Source organism: Lepidochelys kempii, chromosome 3, assembly GCF_965140285.1.
Source record: "Lepidochelys kempii isolate rLepKem1 chromosome 3, rLepKem1.hap1, whole genome shotgun sequence".
Taxonomy (NCBI): Eukaryota; Metazoa; Chordata; order Testudines; family Cheloniidae; genus Lepidochelys; species Lepidochelys kempii.
Window position 1 is genome coordinate 151,479,277 of NC_136382.1, and position 16,448 is coordinate 151,495,724.

The 16,448-nt window shown below is 47.5% G+C and overlaps 1 protein-coding gene across 1 annotated transcript in view; it reads left to right on the plus strand.

The window, feature by feature from the left end:
* DNAH8 (dynein axonemal heavy chain 8) overlaps positions 1–16,448 on the plus strand; it is a 583,322-nt gene that overhangs the window by 23,368 nt on the left and 543,506 nt on the right. Inside the window, exons 3-5 of the mRNA XM_078852248.1 lie at positions 8,169–8,303; positions 14,707–14,791; positions 15,321–15,469. Of these exons, the coding sequence (XP_078708374.1) occupies positions 8,169–8,303; positions 14,707–14,791; positions 15,321–15,469 (369 nt within the window). The remainder of the gene's footprint in view (positions 1–8,168; positions 8,304–14,706; positions 14,792–15,320; positions 15,470–16,448) is intronic.

Sequence of the window (16,448 nt, forward strand, 5' to 3'; positions counted from 1 at the left end):
GGAGATGGAATCAGAAGCCACACTGAATTATAGGTTGCAGTCCCCCTCAGCACTAGGGCACTATGATGGGGGCCCTAGAGATTTTGGTTTTCTGATTGTAAGTTGGTTGCTCTGACTTTATGTTCTGAGGACTTAAGAACTTCGTTAAACTCCTCCTTCTTTGGCCTGATACCTAAAGAAAAAGGAGAAATCCTGCCTGCTTCCTAGAATAATAAGAGAGAACTGGGGACTCTACTTCTGGGGTTGGCTTGGAGGCTTTCTTAAAAGGGGATGTGATTATTTTTGTTGTTGTTATTAGTTTGGTTTTGGCCTTCACCGTCTTGGATCTTCTACATGTAGCCTAGATGACAGGATCTCTTGGGAGCCCCCTTCCTCTTAGAAGGGTCATGAATGGGAATCTCCAATTATTCCTGCAACAACAACAAACAGAGCAACAGAAACCGCTAGTTCCAGGAAGCACAGGTGGCTGCCCAGCAGCACCTAAAGGAAGCACAGGTAGCAGAGAGGAAACACCAATTTCAGGAAGCATGGCTGGTGGCTCAATAGGAGATGCAGATAGCCACCCAGAAATAACAACAGGATATGGTACATGCCAATCAGGAGTGGAACCACCAGTTTCAGTCAGACATGGCTAGACTGCTCACCCCCCGGTCTGCAGAAACTAGCTGTAGCATACATCTGAGCCTCACCCTGACCAAGCTGAGAGATGGTGATGGTAACCTAGAAGCCTATTTGACCATTGTTGAATGGGTTGATACCCCAGAGGTTCTGCGAGAGAAATACCTAAGTGGTACAGCTGTACCCGTACATCACCAGGAGGCACAGGTAGCCTACTGCATGCTGAGTGAGGATTAAGCAGGGTCTTATACTGCACTAAAGATGGCTATAATGGATTGGTTCAACCTTTCCCCAGAGGTATGTCAGTGGAGATACTGGGGCTGAGGCATTTTCCACAAAAGCATTCCCATGTTTTGTGGCCCAATGATTCTAGTATCTGGCCTCTTGGTGGCTGGTTCCAGAGACCCAAGTCTGTGGGGGAATTAATGAACCAATATTTGAACATCCTCCCAGATGTGGTGCAAGCCTGGGTCCAGTGCTTCCAGCTGCCATCTGTAGCAGTGTCTGTGGAAATCACTGAGATGTTCCTGGAGGCCACAGCATCTAGGAAGGAAAGTCCAGTCTCATGATGGCCTGCCTCGCTAGGAATGGTGGCAGGAGACAACACAGCTAGTGCCCAGCGACATCTGCCACCACAGCCCCAACCAGGACCGTAATTTTATTAAGTTCACAATCTTTACTGCTCCGTCTAACACTTAGGAAAGTTCTTCTGGCCATGTTTGTTTTGTTCTTTGACCTTGCTTACAAAATCCTTCACCTTGCCAATCATGGAGGCAGTCCCGTCTGTGCCAAACACTAAGACAGTTTTTCCAGTGTAATTCTCCCTCCTCAAGGTAGGCCACTGACACTCTGAAGATTTCCTCCCACATCGTGTGATGTGGCAGTTGTCTACAAAATAAAAAAAATTCTTTTATATAATTTCCATCAATACCTGACATTAGCCAAGAGTTGAGTATGACTTCTGATATCTGTTGATTCATCAAGATGCAGTGCAGATTTTCTGCTTGATTTGATTTTTTTTATCAGACCACAGTCTCAATGTCAGCTAATGTCATCAATGCAGTGACTTATCATATTATCTGAAAGGGAAACTTTTGCAATTTCATTGACTGCATTTTCACCTAACATTGTTCTCACCATTTCTTTGCATGCTGGTGAAATTAATGTTTCTGCGACTCTATGCAACTTTTTCATCTTTGCTACAAACTCAGCGACCAAGTAGCTTGGTTTCAGTGGTTTATCAGAAACTATTACACAATGTTTCATCAGATGCACTTGTTTTTCATTTTGATCCTTCAAATGCTCAAAAAAATATTTGCCTTTGTTGGCAGGGGACAGATGTTTGCTAGTAAGGTGTCGATTTTACTTACTTGGCACCACAGCATGGTTTGAGAGTTTCTCCCCACACATAAGACATAGTCAAAAAGAGTAAGATGGTTCACCTATAAATGAAAATCCAAATTGCAAATAACTCTCACAATAGCACTGGTTCACCACTTTGACTTTCTTATGTTCATGTCAGCTTCATCACTGAAAGTAGATGTGGAGGTGCCAGAATCTCTTTTCCTCAAATATTTGTCCATTTTTGAGTCTTCAATTCAAAATTCACTATTGTAACTTAATGGTTGATAAGAAAACACAGCTACCACATAATACCATGTGAACAGCAAGGTCATTTGAGCGTAGTGTGTGTAATGTCTGTCTCACATGTACACTGAAGAGGAACAGCACAAAACGCAATTTGGTTATGACACTAATTAAAATAAAAAAAACTCTTCTCCACACAAGTGACTTTTCCAAAATTCTGTGGCACACATGTTCATGCTTGATAGCACACCGATGTGCCGTGGCACACCAATTGGGAAACACCGCTTTAAGGGACAGTCTGGCTCTTACAGACAAATCAGCCTGGGTGCATTCAAGGAGCATCCTGCCTCCTCTTGGAGCTGGGCTATATAAAAAGGAAAAGGAAGCTGAGTAAGGGAGGGGGGACAAGAAGCAATGGTGGTAGCTACAGGTTGTGGGCTCACTCAGGCACCAGGACACTAGCTTGACCTAGACATTCAGAGACTTGTTTTTTGACTGAGGACTGGTTTACAGAATAGGATAATGTGCTTTACAGGAGTGTGATTTCTAAACCACACTAACGTGTTGTGCATTAATTGGTCTGATTAGATCCTGAATAGATCCTGCTAGTACCCTTTAATTTAGTACTGTTTGAAACAATAGTATGTTAAAGTGCAGTAGGAAACCTTGAGTGCACACCAGCAGGGTCTACAAGAACTAATAAATAGGGAACACGTTAGTGAGCTTTAGAAATCACACCCCCCGTACAGCGCATTAACTCACTGTGTAGATAAGTCCTAAGTTTGGTTGTTCTGAGGTAAGGGCCTTAGGAATTTGGTTAAGCTGCTCCTTCACTGACATGGTGCCTAAAGAAAAGAGAGAAAGCCAGCCTGCCTCTTGCAACAATAAGAAAACTAGGAACTCTGCAAGCTGGGGTTGGTTTGGAGGCCTTCTTAAAGGGGACATGATTTTTTTTTTTTGTTGGTTTGGTTTTGCTCTTTCCCTTCTTGGATCCTGTATACAGATATTCTGTGTTTGCTTATCCTTGACATTCCCTCAGAGTTGACTTGTATATTTCAATGGTTATTTTTATTTTGTTCTCCAAGTAGTGTCACTGTAGGTACTCCACTTCAGGTGCGCATGGATCCCCGTGTGCCTTTGATTGGAGATTTTCTGTGGTTCCCATTTGGGCCCATGCATACACTTTACACATCCTCAGGCCCTGAACCAAGGATATATAGAGCTGCATGGGTGAACTACCCTTAATTCCTTCTCAAATGCCTTTGGCCTGAGTTGGGAAGTCGAGCGTATCCGCTTCATTTAGATATAGACAGTTAGCTAAACATAGTTTTCTTAGTTGTTTTCTTAGCTCAATTTAGTTATAGTATTTACTTTGCGGGTTTGTTTGTTTCCCTGCCTGAAGAATTCTGGACTTTGATGCTTCTGGGTTATGCTGGGATCCCCAGGTTTTAAGCACTGTCTTTCCTACTGGAAAGCTATCCTGGTCAGTGGTGGACACCCATATACCAACCAAGTGTAAGATTTCCTCCTTCAAGAGAAGATCTTGTAAAAACTGGGACCATAACATTTAAATCTGTTAATGGTGAAACAAACCATAAGTCCAGTCTCCAACTCAGGTTCTGAGAACCCCACTGTGGACTGGCCTCTGAGCACACTTAGTGCCCTATGTGTGGGTCCTGGTCACCGAAAGCCTTCAGCTTCAGGCACCCCATCTGTCTCTGGGTCTCAGTCACCAAAAACATTGAGGGATACAGTGGAACCAAGAGTAAGACTGTGGGTAATGACAAGAGGAGCAGGAGTGGTTGGTCTCTTATTAAGAAGTCTTGGTCACCGACTCAAAAGAATGTTCTGGAGACCTCAGGTCCTAGTAGGAGTGCTACTGAGTGCTAGTCTAGGTGGTTCTGGTACTGTGAGACTGTCGAAGGCTTCCTATAAGAGTCACTCTTCCACTAAATTGAATTCAGTACCAAAGACTTTGCTGGCATCAGGTGGTCATGTCCATTCTGGTAGACATTTCACTTCGAAGAAGTCTGAACTATCCGACTTTTCTATACCTTTGATACCAACGCTGGTATCCCATACTGCTACATCAGTACCACCTGAGTCTGACTTCGGATGTACTCATTCAAAACATTCAGTGTCCACAGCACTGACATTTTTTGGACAGATCTGTGATTTGGTACTGATGCTGGCCTCCACAGGATACTCGTGGAGGAATTCTGCACCACTGTGCAACTGCAGAATTAATATCCCCCACAGATTTTACTCTTTCCCCACAGGTAAATTGAATCACATGCCCCTCCTGGGCTGTGGTCCAGGGATATGGCATCTGGTTCAGGCGTCAGGCGCAGCTGGGGGAGATGCATCCAGGGAGGGGCAAGGCTGGGAACAACCTGGCTGGTGGCTCCCACCATGTGGTGGGCTCCAACAGATAGTTGCACTGAGCTGTGGGAGGGATGAGGACAGCACATCCCCTTCCACTGCACAGGCTGCTCCCAGGGCCAGGTCAGACCCACTTCCAGGAACCTCCCCCGACTGCAGGAAGCTCTGCACCTCCCTATCCCCACATCCTGCCCCCATTGCTCCCCAGCAGTAGACGGAGGGGTCACTGTTTGGGGAGTTGCCCCCTCTGTCTGCCCAAACCCCGTGAATCTGGACCCCACTCCAAATCCCCCCTGATGAGCCCAATCCTCTGCATCCAGACCCCTCACACACCCAGACTCCCTTGCTGAGCCTCAACCCTCTGCACCTAGAACACCCCACTGAGCCCTCTGTATCTGGACCCCCATCCCACTGAGCCCCACACCACCAAGGCCTACTCCCCCAGCACCTGGAGCCCTCTGCTGAGCCCCCTGCACTCAGACCCCTGTGAGCCCAATGCTCCCCCACACCCAGACCGCTCCCTGCCAAGATCCAACCATCTTCTCCTTCACCCTCTGCAGAGTCCCATTCCCCCTGCACCCAGAATCCCCCAATGAGCCCCTGTGCATCCAGATCCCACCCGCCCCTAGACCCACCACTGAACCACCCGCAAGGGCTGACAAGGAGGTAACAGCTCACATAAACATTTCCTTGTCATCCATTACCAGGTTGTTACGCCTTCACCAGCTTTCATGGCAGATGAATTTAGACAATTTCTGGAGCTGTTGAAGTACATCACAGATATGCTTCAAATTCCTTTAGAGAAGCTCCAGGACTCTCCTCATAAGCCCCTGGACGTTTTACATACTTCAGCATCTGCACATGTGGCTTTTCCTGTGAATGAGGCTTTATTAGAGCCTACTACGACCATCTTTGTCATGGATTCAGTTAATGAGCATAGTAGACAATACCATATGAAGTCTACCCCTTACAACAAAAACCAGAAGTGACTGTTTCTTTGGCTGCAAGAGTTACTTGGGGTCTAAATTAGGTGTTACCACTTAAGAAAGAGATCTTGGAGTCATCGTGGATAGTTCTCTGAAAACATCCACTCAGTGTACAGCAGCAGTCAGAAAAGCGAACAGAATGTTGGGAATCATTAAGAAAGGGATAGATAATAAAGCAGAAAATATCATATTGCTGCTATATAAATCCATGGTATGCCCTATCTTGAATACTGCATGCAGATGTGGTCGCCCCAGCTCAAAAATGATATATTGGAATTGGAAAAGGTTCAGAAAAGGGCAACAAAAATGATTAGGGATATGGAGGAGAGATTAATAAGACTGGGAGTTTTCAACTTGGAAAAGAGATGACTAAGGGGGGATATGATAGAGGTATATAAAATTATGACTGGTGTGGAGAAAGTAAATAAGGAAGTTTATTTACACAAGAACTCGGGGTCACCAAATAAGATTAATAGGCAGCAGGTTTAAAATAAAAGGAAGTATTTCTTCACACAACGCACAGTCAACCTGTGGAACTCTTTGCCAGGAGATGTTGTGAAGGCCAAAACTATAACAGGGTTCAAAAAAGAGCTATGTAAATTCATGGAGAATAGGTCCATTAATGGCTATTAGCCAGGATGGGCGGGGATTGTGTCCCTAGCCTCTGTTTACCAGAAGCTAGGAATGAGCGACAGGGAATTGATCACTTGATGATTACCTGTTGATTCCCTCTGGGGCACCTGGCATTGGCCACTGTTGGAAGACAGGATACTGGGCTCGATGGACCTTTTAGGCCATTCTTATGTTCTTCTTAAAACAGCTTTCTTGGTGGCCATCACTTCGGCTCGGATGGTTTGAGGCCTGCTGACTTTAATGATGGATTCCCCCCTTTACAGTCTTTTGAAAGGACAAAGTCTTGTTACATCCACATCCTAAATTTCAACCTAAAGTGTCTTCTGAATTGCATATTAATCAGATTATTCATCTCTCAGCTGTTTTCCTGAAATCATATCAGACTAGGCAGGAAGCTGCATTCCATACCTTAAATGTCAGAAGGGTATTATCCTTCTATATGGACAGAACCAAACCATTCTGAAAGTCTCCCAGGTTGTTTTTTTTCATTTGCAGACAGATGCAAAGGATCCACAGTCTCCTCCCAAAGAGTCTTAAGGTGGATTTCTGGGTGTATTGTCTCATGTTATGAATCTGCAAACATTCAGCCCCCTAGAGTGTTAGCCACAAGGTCTCAGTCTACTTCTATGACATCATTCAAGGATGTTCCAGTTGCTAAAATTTGCAGAGCTGCAACCTGGACTACAGTACATACTTTCTCCAATCACTATGCTTTGGGTAATGTCTCTAGATCAGATGCTGCAGCTGGCAGTGCAGTTCTGTATTCAGTATTAGACTCTGCATCTAAGCTCCTTCCATCCTGGGGGATACTGCTCAGAAGTCACCTGAAGTGGAGCACACATAGGGACCCTATTGGAAAAAGGAGTAGAGGTTACTCACTTTGTGCATTAACTTGAATTCTTCAAGATTTGTATTCCTGTGGGTTCTCCACCATCTGCCCTCTTTCCTGGGATTCCTCTATGGGACTTTGTGGTAGAGAAGGGGTATTTGCCTGCATAGCATTCAGTATCCTTGGTACAGGACTTGAGGATATGTAGAACATACCTGTGGGCCAAACAGGTACTGCTACTGAAAATCCCTGCTCAAAGGCACATGGGGGCACACATACACCTGAAGTGGAGCACCCAGAGGGACACACATCTTGGAGAACTCCAATCAAGGGCGGCAGAACCTGCCCCAAAATATGGGGGGGAAGGCAAAGCCAGGGTCCCCCACACCTCCTCTTCTGCCAAGGCCTCGCCCCTGACCAAACCAGAAGCCGGAGTGGGCCAGGAGCCCTGGACCCTCCACCTGCCTGGGGTGGATGGGTCGCGAGCAACCCCTGTCTTTTCCCCTCCCCACAGGCCTCCCACCCAGGGCAGGAGGGTCTGTGGCTCCCCACAGCTACCTGCAAGGCTCTTACCATGGCTGGGCTGCAGCCCCCAAGCTGGAGCTGGGTCCAGGTAAGAGCCACATGTGGCGCGTGGGCAGCTGTGGGAGCCGCGGACCCTCCTGCCCTGGGAAGGATGTCCGAGGGACATGGGCCGGGGGCTGCTCTCAACCCCCTCAACCTGGGCAGGTGGAGGGTCCGCGGCATGGCGACTCACAGCTGTCCAGGCTCCCTGGTCCAGCTCCAGCTGCTGGCCTGTCCAGGGTCGGGGGGAGGCCTCAGGGAAGAAGAGGGGTGGGCCCCTGCCAAAAAGTGCGTGGGCCAAGCCTGTCCACTTTCAAAAAGTGGGAGAGCCATGGCCCTCTGCCCACCCCCCCCCCATTCTAGCACCACTGACTCGAGTTGCTGCACAAGCTGAGTAACGTCCCCTTCTTTTAACCTATGAAAATATAGTTTATTTTTAAGGAGTAATTAGGGGAGTTTCACATAAACAGCAAACTATAATATTAGTTTCATGTTATGGGTCAGGTTAACAAATAATTTTGCAAACACTGCAGTTTTTAGTTTTTTTAAACTTTTTTTTTATGTTTTAGGCACGATATAGAGATGCAAGAGAAGGTCGAAAAATGAAAATAGGTGCTTCATATAGATACATATTTGAAGTCCTAGGGGACAAACTTGGTTTAGATGCAACAACTGTGGAAGATATGATCTTGGATGGCCCTTCAGTAAGTCTGATTTAAACATTTTGTTTGTTTGTTATTGTAGTTATATGTTGTTACCTAATTTATAAGTAACTTTTTTTTCTTCGAGTGCTTGCTCATGTTGATTCCATTCTAGGTATGCACACACCCGTGTGTGCAGCTGTCTGAGATTTTTACCTTAGTGGTACCTGTAGGGCCAGCTGTGGCACCCTCTGGAGTGCTGTGCTCATGCCAAGGTATGTCAGTTACTGCAGGCCCTAGGCCCTCTCAGTTCCTTCTTACCTCCCATGGTGGTCAGTTGACGTTCCTTTCTTGCTTAGCAAGAACTAGTAGTTTCTACCATTCTGAACTTCGTGCCTTAAGGCTGTTGTATATAGTTCACCAGATCCCCTCGGCGCTACTCTCCGGCATGGGATTGATGCTCCCCTTACTATTACCGGCACCGCTCACTATCTCAACGGTCATCCTCTAGGCATCAGTCCCAATCACTGGCACAGTGGGAACGTTCCCCATCCCAGTACTGGTCTCCCCAGCACTGGTCGCATTGGTACCGCTCTCCACGCTACAGTTACCAGTCAGTTATGCCTAGGCAACAGTCACTGGTAGCCATGACCAGGAAACAAAAACAGGCATTGATGGCTCCTCCCGGGTCACCAGAAGGTGGTTCCTCCGGTATGGAGGGCCAGTTTAGCCCATCGCCAACACTTACTGGTGTGATTGGGCGCTGGAGCCTGCTCCCTCATCTGCGGCACCGCAATGGCAACACGTCCAGTGGCCAGTGCAGTGGCCTTATAGAAGCACGTGAGGTGTACCAGTTGTGACAATGCCTCCTTCGCAGCACTCCTTGGTCACCATGATGGAGCATTGGGCAGTGACCCCACCAGCACTGGGCCCAGTACCGGAAGCCTGTTCTGAGGTCGGAGTGGAGGAACCTGTGCTGGCTGCAAAACCTCTTTCTCCAATGGTGGTCGAAACCCTAGCACCCCCAATGGTGGTCCAGTTTTCCTTGTCATCCCCAGACGAGGTGATCACGGGACCTTCCAGAGCTAACTGGCCGGATGACTTTATGGAACATCAAACCCTTCTCTGGTGTGTGGCCGAGAAGTTGGGGCTTGAGGTACAGAAGATGGCAGAGCAGGAGGACATCCTCTTCGTCCTCTCGGCCTTTACGCCCGCCTTGGTCACCCTGCCTGTACATGAGGAGGTCCTCAAGATAGCCATGACCTTTTGGCAGACCCCTCCTTCATCCCACCCACCTTGAAATGGGCTGAGAAAAAGTACTTTGTGCCAGCCAAAGGTTTTGAATACCTTTATACCCACCTGCCCCCGGGCTTGCTGGTTGATTCTGTGGCCAATGAAAAAGACAAGCAGGTTCTTACCTCCTCAACTCCGAAAAACAAAGAGGCTAAGAAACTCAATTTATTTGGGAGAAAAATTTATTCAGTCGCTAGCCTGCAATTTTGGGTGGTGAACCAACAGGCCCTGGGGGCCAGTACAATTTTAATCTCTGGGACAGTCTCAACAAGTTCCAGGAATCCGTCCCTTGAGTTTGGCCCAAGAGTTTGGCACTCTGGTGGAGGAGGGTACTGCGGTGGTGAGATGTTCCCTGCAGACGGCATGGGACATACAGACTCAATGGCAAGGGTGGTCGCAACAGTGGTGATCATGTGATCCAGCTCCTGGCTCCAGGCAGCGGGCCTCTCCCAGGAGATGCAGGCCTCAGTCCAGGACCTCCCTTTTGATGGAGTTGGTCTGTTCTCGGATCAGACAGATGCCAGGCTGCACGGTTGAAGGACAGTAGGGCTACCCTTCGCTCATTGGGCATGCACACACTGCAATCAGCCAGAAAACCCTTTCGGCCTCACCGCCGCCACCAAGAACCTTATAACCTTGTCAGGGATCTGCAAGAAGAGGGGATACCAGTTTTGATCATTGTCACCCTTCTTCCTCCCGATTTCCAGCCCATCCTGGGGCCACCAAACACCCAGGGGGCCAGAAGCAATCATTTTGAGGGTGTGCCTGAGAGCAATGCTGTAGCAAGGTGGTGTGGCTCCCCGCCACTCCGGAGAGGGTTGAGTCCCTCCAGACACCAGAGTGGGCGGACCCAGGAAGCTCTGAGCCCACCCCTCAGAGGGACAGGAGGCGACCTGGAAGTAGAAAGGCACGACCCGGAAGTATAAAGGTGGGCCCTCAGAGCTCACTCGAGGACCAGCCGCAGCCAGCTTAGCCTGTGACTGGGAAAACCCCGCAGCCCCAGGTCCATGGCAAGACTGGCCTGACCTGCCCTGCGCCCGCTATCCAGGGGAGTTACCGGACCTGCCCTGCGCCCACTATCCAGGGGAGTTACCGGACCTGCCCTGCGCCCACTATCCAGGGGAGTTACCGGACCTGCCCTGCGCCCACTATCCAGGGGAGTTACCGGACCTGCTGCCTGCCCATTACCCCGAGGAACCCATGGTGCTGGACCCCCCAGAGAACACCGCCGTGACCCAGGTACCAGAAGGAGGGGAGTTAGGAAGCAGCCCGCAGACAGCCGACCCTAGTCTGGCTATAATTCTGCCAGAACCCATGTCAGTGTGTTGTGGTCAGGATCCTCACTGACCCAGCAGTGGGTCATTCGCCGCTGCTAGGGTCCTGGGCTGGGACGCAGTGGAGTGGGTGGGCCTGCCTCCCCCCTGCCACCCAACTTGTGGGTGGCAGTCTCCCCCTCTTCCAGGTCCTTGGAGGCCTGGGCTAATTCACACATGCTGAGTTGCTCAGCCCGGCCTGAGCTATTGACTCTTCGTTGCCCCGCCCTGACCCAGGGCCTGGACTTGTTACCACTGAACTATTTGCTCAGCCCCTGCTTGAGGGCCTGAGCTACTGACTATTTGTTTCCCCTCCTTGACTCAGGGCCTGGTCCTACAGTGCTCATTCCAGTTACCACAAGGGCTGTTGAGGGAGACTCCAGTGGCCGGAAAAATTCCCCAAAGTCAACTGTGTGTAGCAAGCCAGTGTGGCTCTCCGCCGCCCCGCAGAGGGTTGAGCCCCGGCCTAGCCCCTTTACAGATGCCCTAGTCAGTCGACTGGATCCTACCCATCTTTTCCTCAACTGCCTCTCCCCCTTCTGCTCGGCCTGGTCACGGGTTATGTTGGACTGCTGGGTCCTGGATATAGTAGCTTGGGCTATATCCTGCAGTTCTTTACCACCCCTTCTTCCTGCCCTCCCCCCCATTTTCCCTTCCCTCTTCAGGGACCCTTCTCATGAGCAGCTCCTTGTTCAGGAAATAGAGAAGCTCCTGGGCTTGGGAGCTGTGGAGGAGGTTCCTCAGGACATGGAAGGAGGAGGATTCTACTCCCGCTGCTTCCTAATCCCAAATGCCAGAGGAGGCCTCAGACCCATCCAGGACCTGCATGGCTTCAACAAGTCTCTCAAGAAGTTGACATTCCGCATGGTCTCCCTGGCCTGCATCATTCCTTCCCTGGATCTGGGAGACTGGCATGCCGATCTCGACTTAAAGGATGTTTACTTTCATGTCTCCATATTCCCAGGCCATAGGCGCTTCCTGCGTTTCATAGTGGCTGGGTGTCACTTCCAGTTCACAGTGCTACCCTTTGGCCTGTACTTGGCTGCCAAGTTGTTCACAAAATATGTGGCGCCGGTAGCAGCTTACCTGAGATGTTGGGGGGTCCAGATCTTCCCGTATCTCAACGATTGGTTCATCAAGGGCAGCTCTCCGGAGCAGGTGTAACACAGCCTCAGTCTGGTGTGGTCCATCTGCAATGATCTAGGTCTGTTAATAAACATAGAAAAGTCCATGTTAATGCCAGTCTAACACAGAGTTTATCGGAATGGTTCTTGACTCCACCTGAGTCATGTCCTTCCTTCCAGAAGCGTGCTTCCACGCCATGTCAGACTTGATTGCCCACATAAAGAGCCATCCACACACCACAGCCCACACGTGCCTGTGACTAATGGGCCACATGGCTGCCTGCATGTACGTGGTCAACCATGCCCGAGTTCATCTATGGCCACTGCAGGCGTGGCTGGCCTCAGTCTCTATCCCCAGCAGAGTGGTCATGGACCCTGGACCAAGTGGTCATGGTGCTGAGCCACATCCTCTTGTCCTTGGATTTGTGTCTGAATCCAAAATCGGTGCTGCAGGGAGCTCCCTTCGTGACCCTGTCTCCGTTGCTTACCCTGATCTCAGATGCAATCTGACCCTTCATATCAATGTCAGGGAGCTCAGAGTGGTTCTCCTGGCCTGCCAGGCATTCTTGCCCCACCTGAAGGGCAGTGTGGTGTAGGTTTTGATGGACAATACAGCTCCTATGTATTATATCAACAGGTAGGGCGGCACCAGGTCTTCGGCCCTGTGTTGGGAGGCACTCAGCCTCTTAGACTTTTGTGTGTGGCATGCCATTCATCTGGTGGCTGCCCACTTGCCTACAACCAGGAACTTCCTGGCGGTTCACCTCAGCAAGACCTTGTAGTCTTGACACGAATGGTCCCTTCATCCGGAGGTGGTCAGCCTAATCTTCGGCAGGTGGGGGACTCTCCACGTGGACCTGTTTGTGTCCAGGCAGAAAAGAAAGTGTCACATGTTCTGTTCTCTGTGGGACAGGGACAAGGGCTCCCTGTTGGACGCCTTCCTGATTCCATGGTCAGGAGCACTGATGTATGCCTTCCCACTGGTAACGTTGATCCGCAAGGTACTGTGGAAGGTGAAGCAAGACAGAAGGTGAAGCAAGGTTATCCTCATAGCCCCAGTGTAGCCTTGTCAACACTGGTTTGGCATGCTGCTGGGTCTCTTGGCAGCCACCCTGTTGCAGCTACCTCTTCAGCCAGATCTGCTGTTCCAGAACCATGGCAATCTGCTGCACCCGAACCTGGCATCACTGCACTTGACTGCTTGTGTGTCTGAGTATGGACAAATGGGAGTGCTCTGCTGGTGTCTAACAGGTCCTGATGGGCAGCAGAAAACTGTCCACCAGGGCTACATATATGGCAAAGTGGAAGCGGTTCATGTGTTGGGCCTTTGACCAACACATTCATGTGGAAGAAGCCCCGCTGCAAGGACACCCTGGACTATTTACTGCACCTTAGGCACCAGGGTCTATCGCTATCTTTGATCAAGGTACACCTGGTGGCCATTTCGGCGTTCTACCCTCCATTTCAAGGCTGGTCGGTCTTTGCCCATCCCATGATGGCGTGCTTCCTGAAAGGTTTGGAGTGCCTTTACCTGCATATCCGAGACCTGGTCCCCCTTTGGGAACTGAATCTTGTGCTATCGAGGCTCATGGGTCCCCCCTTCGAACCCTTGGCTTCCTGCTCCCTCTGGCTTCTCTCCTGGAAGGTCTACTTCTTGGTCGCCATAACTTTGGACTGTAGGGTATCCGAGATCAGGGCACTCATGTCACTGACTGTCACTGACAGGATGAAAGATTGCCCAGTGTCAGCACAGAGAATCTTGTCTTGGATCATGGCCTGCATCCTCTACTGCTATGAGCTGGCAAAGGTGCTCCCGCTGGCGATCATAATGGCTCATGCGACTAGGGCGCAGGCGTCAGCAGCAGCTTTCCTGGTACAGGTGCCAATCCAAGAGATCTGTTGGGCCACAATTTGGTCGTCCGTCCACACATTCACGTTGCAGTACACGCTGACCCAGCAGGCTCAAGACAATGCTGGCTTTGGCAGAGCAGTGCTGCAATCTGCAATACTGTGAACTCCGAGCCCACCTCCGTTGATTCTGCTTGTGAGTCACCTAGAATGGAATCGACATGAGCAAGCGCTCGAAGAAAAAATGGTTACCTACCTTTTGTAAATATTGTTCTTCGAGATGTGTTGCTCATGTCCATTCCGTTGCTTGCCCTCCTGCCCTTCCGTCAATGTTGTCGGCAAGAAGAAACAGAGGGCATAGGGCCAGCGGCGCCTGATATACAGCGGTATGAGCGTGGCTCTGCAGAGGACACCACAGCCAGCCCTATGGGTACTGCTAAGGCAAAAATCTCTGATGGCCGCACATGTGGGTGCATGCACACCTAGAATGGAATGGACATGAGCAACACATCTCAAAGAACAACGATTAGGAAAGGTAGGTAACCATTTTTTCTCCGTCTTGTCTACTATTTGTGTGTATTATTGAATAGTTGCTGTGGTGATTAGTGCTTTGCAAGTCATTCAATAAGTGAAATAAATTAGTTCTTGAAGATGATACTATGGCATAATTCCTGTGAAAATACCAGCAATTGAAGTTTAGGGACTAAAAAAAAAAAATCTATTAGGTTACCTAGTTCATCTCCCTGCCAGTGTTGGATAAAGTATTTATCATATCACCAAAACTTTGAACAGATCTCCAATTAAACGCTATATGTTCTTTTAAGACAAATAAAAATGTAGTAATTTGACAGCATTTGATTTACAGTAACTTACTTTTTGATTTAACAGTTACAGGCATTTGATAATTTTTTTGCCAAAGATGGAAGTAGAACTTTGAAATTCTTATATCAAGAAGGAGAAGCACCAGGAGTAGGTACATGCTATTAATTTTTAACAATATTGTTATAGGTGGGGCTTATTGCACTGCCTGTTGTTCAGGTAGTCCATTATAAATCCCTATTTGCAGTTTATAACTTTGCCCAACTTGAACATTTCAGCACAAATGTTTAATATTGTGTATCTGCCTCAGCCTGAATTGTTTTGGAAACGATCAGTCAAAAACAGTTCAATTGTTTTTGACAATGAGGATTGTGATATATTTGCAGAGGATTGAAGTTTGTATTTAGTTACTAATAGCTTCATAAATTGTTCATGAACATTATTAGTTTTCGCCATAGAAAAAAAAAACTATTTAATGATGTAATTTCACAGTTCCTTTTAACAAATTATGTTCATACACAAGCGCTATTAAGGAAACTATCTGGGTTGTGCCTGACATGCACAAAAGGGAAAAAAATAAATAAAATACTGAGTTGCAACTATTGTATTTCACTGTAATAGTTTTAAACATTTTATGATATACATACATTTTAAAATAGTAATGTGCTTAAATTTATTTTCAGAATGTGGTCGAACAATTCCAGGAGTTGTAAAAGGAACTAAAATTATGAGATTATATTTAGACACTGCACCAGACAAATTCAAAGGACTCTGTTTATTTTTTGTTCGTTATAGGAATGACATCCCTCTAAATGCAAAAAGTATACATGAGGTATTCTCATTTTTTCCTGTTGCTTATATTAGTTTTACTCAAAATAAAAATTAAAAAGTTAAGAAATTGTTAATGTTTTGCAAAGGTTCATGTTATTGCCACATTATAATTTTAGTCTTTCATATAAATTTTCCTGAGTGCTAAACTGAAGCACATACCTGTTTTACCATCCTGTTGTTGGGGGGCATTGCACAGTTACAGTGCTCCAAATGAAGCTTCAAAGTGGCATTGTGCCTCAGGAATGTACTATGTCTTTCAGAGTTCAGGTGAGAACAGCAAATGAAACATCGTAAAGGGGGGCAGCATTGTTCTTCCCCCTGTGCTGACCATCTCTTTGCCCCCTCTGCTTTTCTTGAAGAGGTTTAAGCTATTAGCCATGTTAGTGGGATCACTGAAATCTCTGAACTTAAAGGCTCAACAGTTTGTGTAGCCCATTGCATGCTTTACACAATTATGAAGGTACCAAACACAATCTTGCCCTTAGTAATTCATGTAGAATGCATGTTTCTGTTTTACAGTGATTTTAGTGATATATGGCCCTGATTTTCATTTACATTAAGGCCCATTTATGGCCTGGCTCTGGCTCTATTAAGGAGCCTTACTATAAATGAAAATCAGGCCTATACTTTATCTATCTATACAAATCTGTTGTGATTTCAAATTCTTAGGACAGGAAATCTGTCATTGCTCTGTTGTAGTGTACTACTATACACACTATGGAGTTACATGAGTAATAAATAGTAATAATTTTGTTCATAAAGTGATAATATTTATACTGTTAGTAAGTTTAGATTCCCAGATATCAAAAGGAATAATGCACCGGTGATGTATAAAATACATAATCTTAACATGGTTAGTAGTCTCAGTTTTGGACCCAACTGTTTTTGGGGGGAATTCCATATTTTGAGTTCATGAGGGGAAAAGGAAATTTATGGGAAGTTCTTCTAAAAATTGGTAGCTTGAAACTGCTTCAAAAATT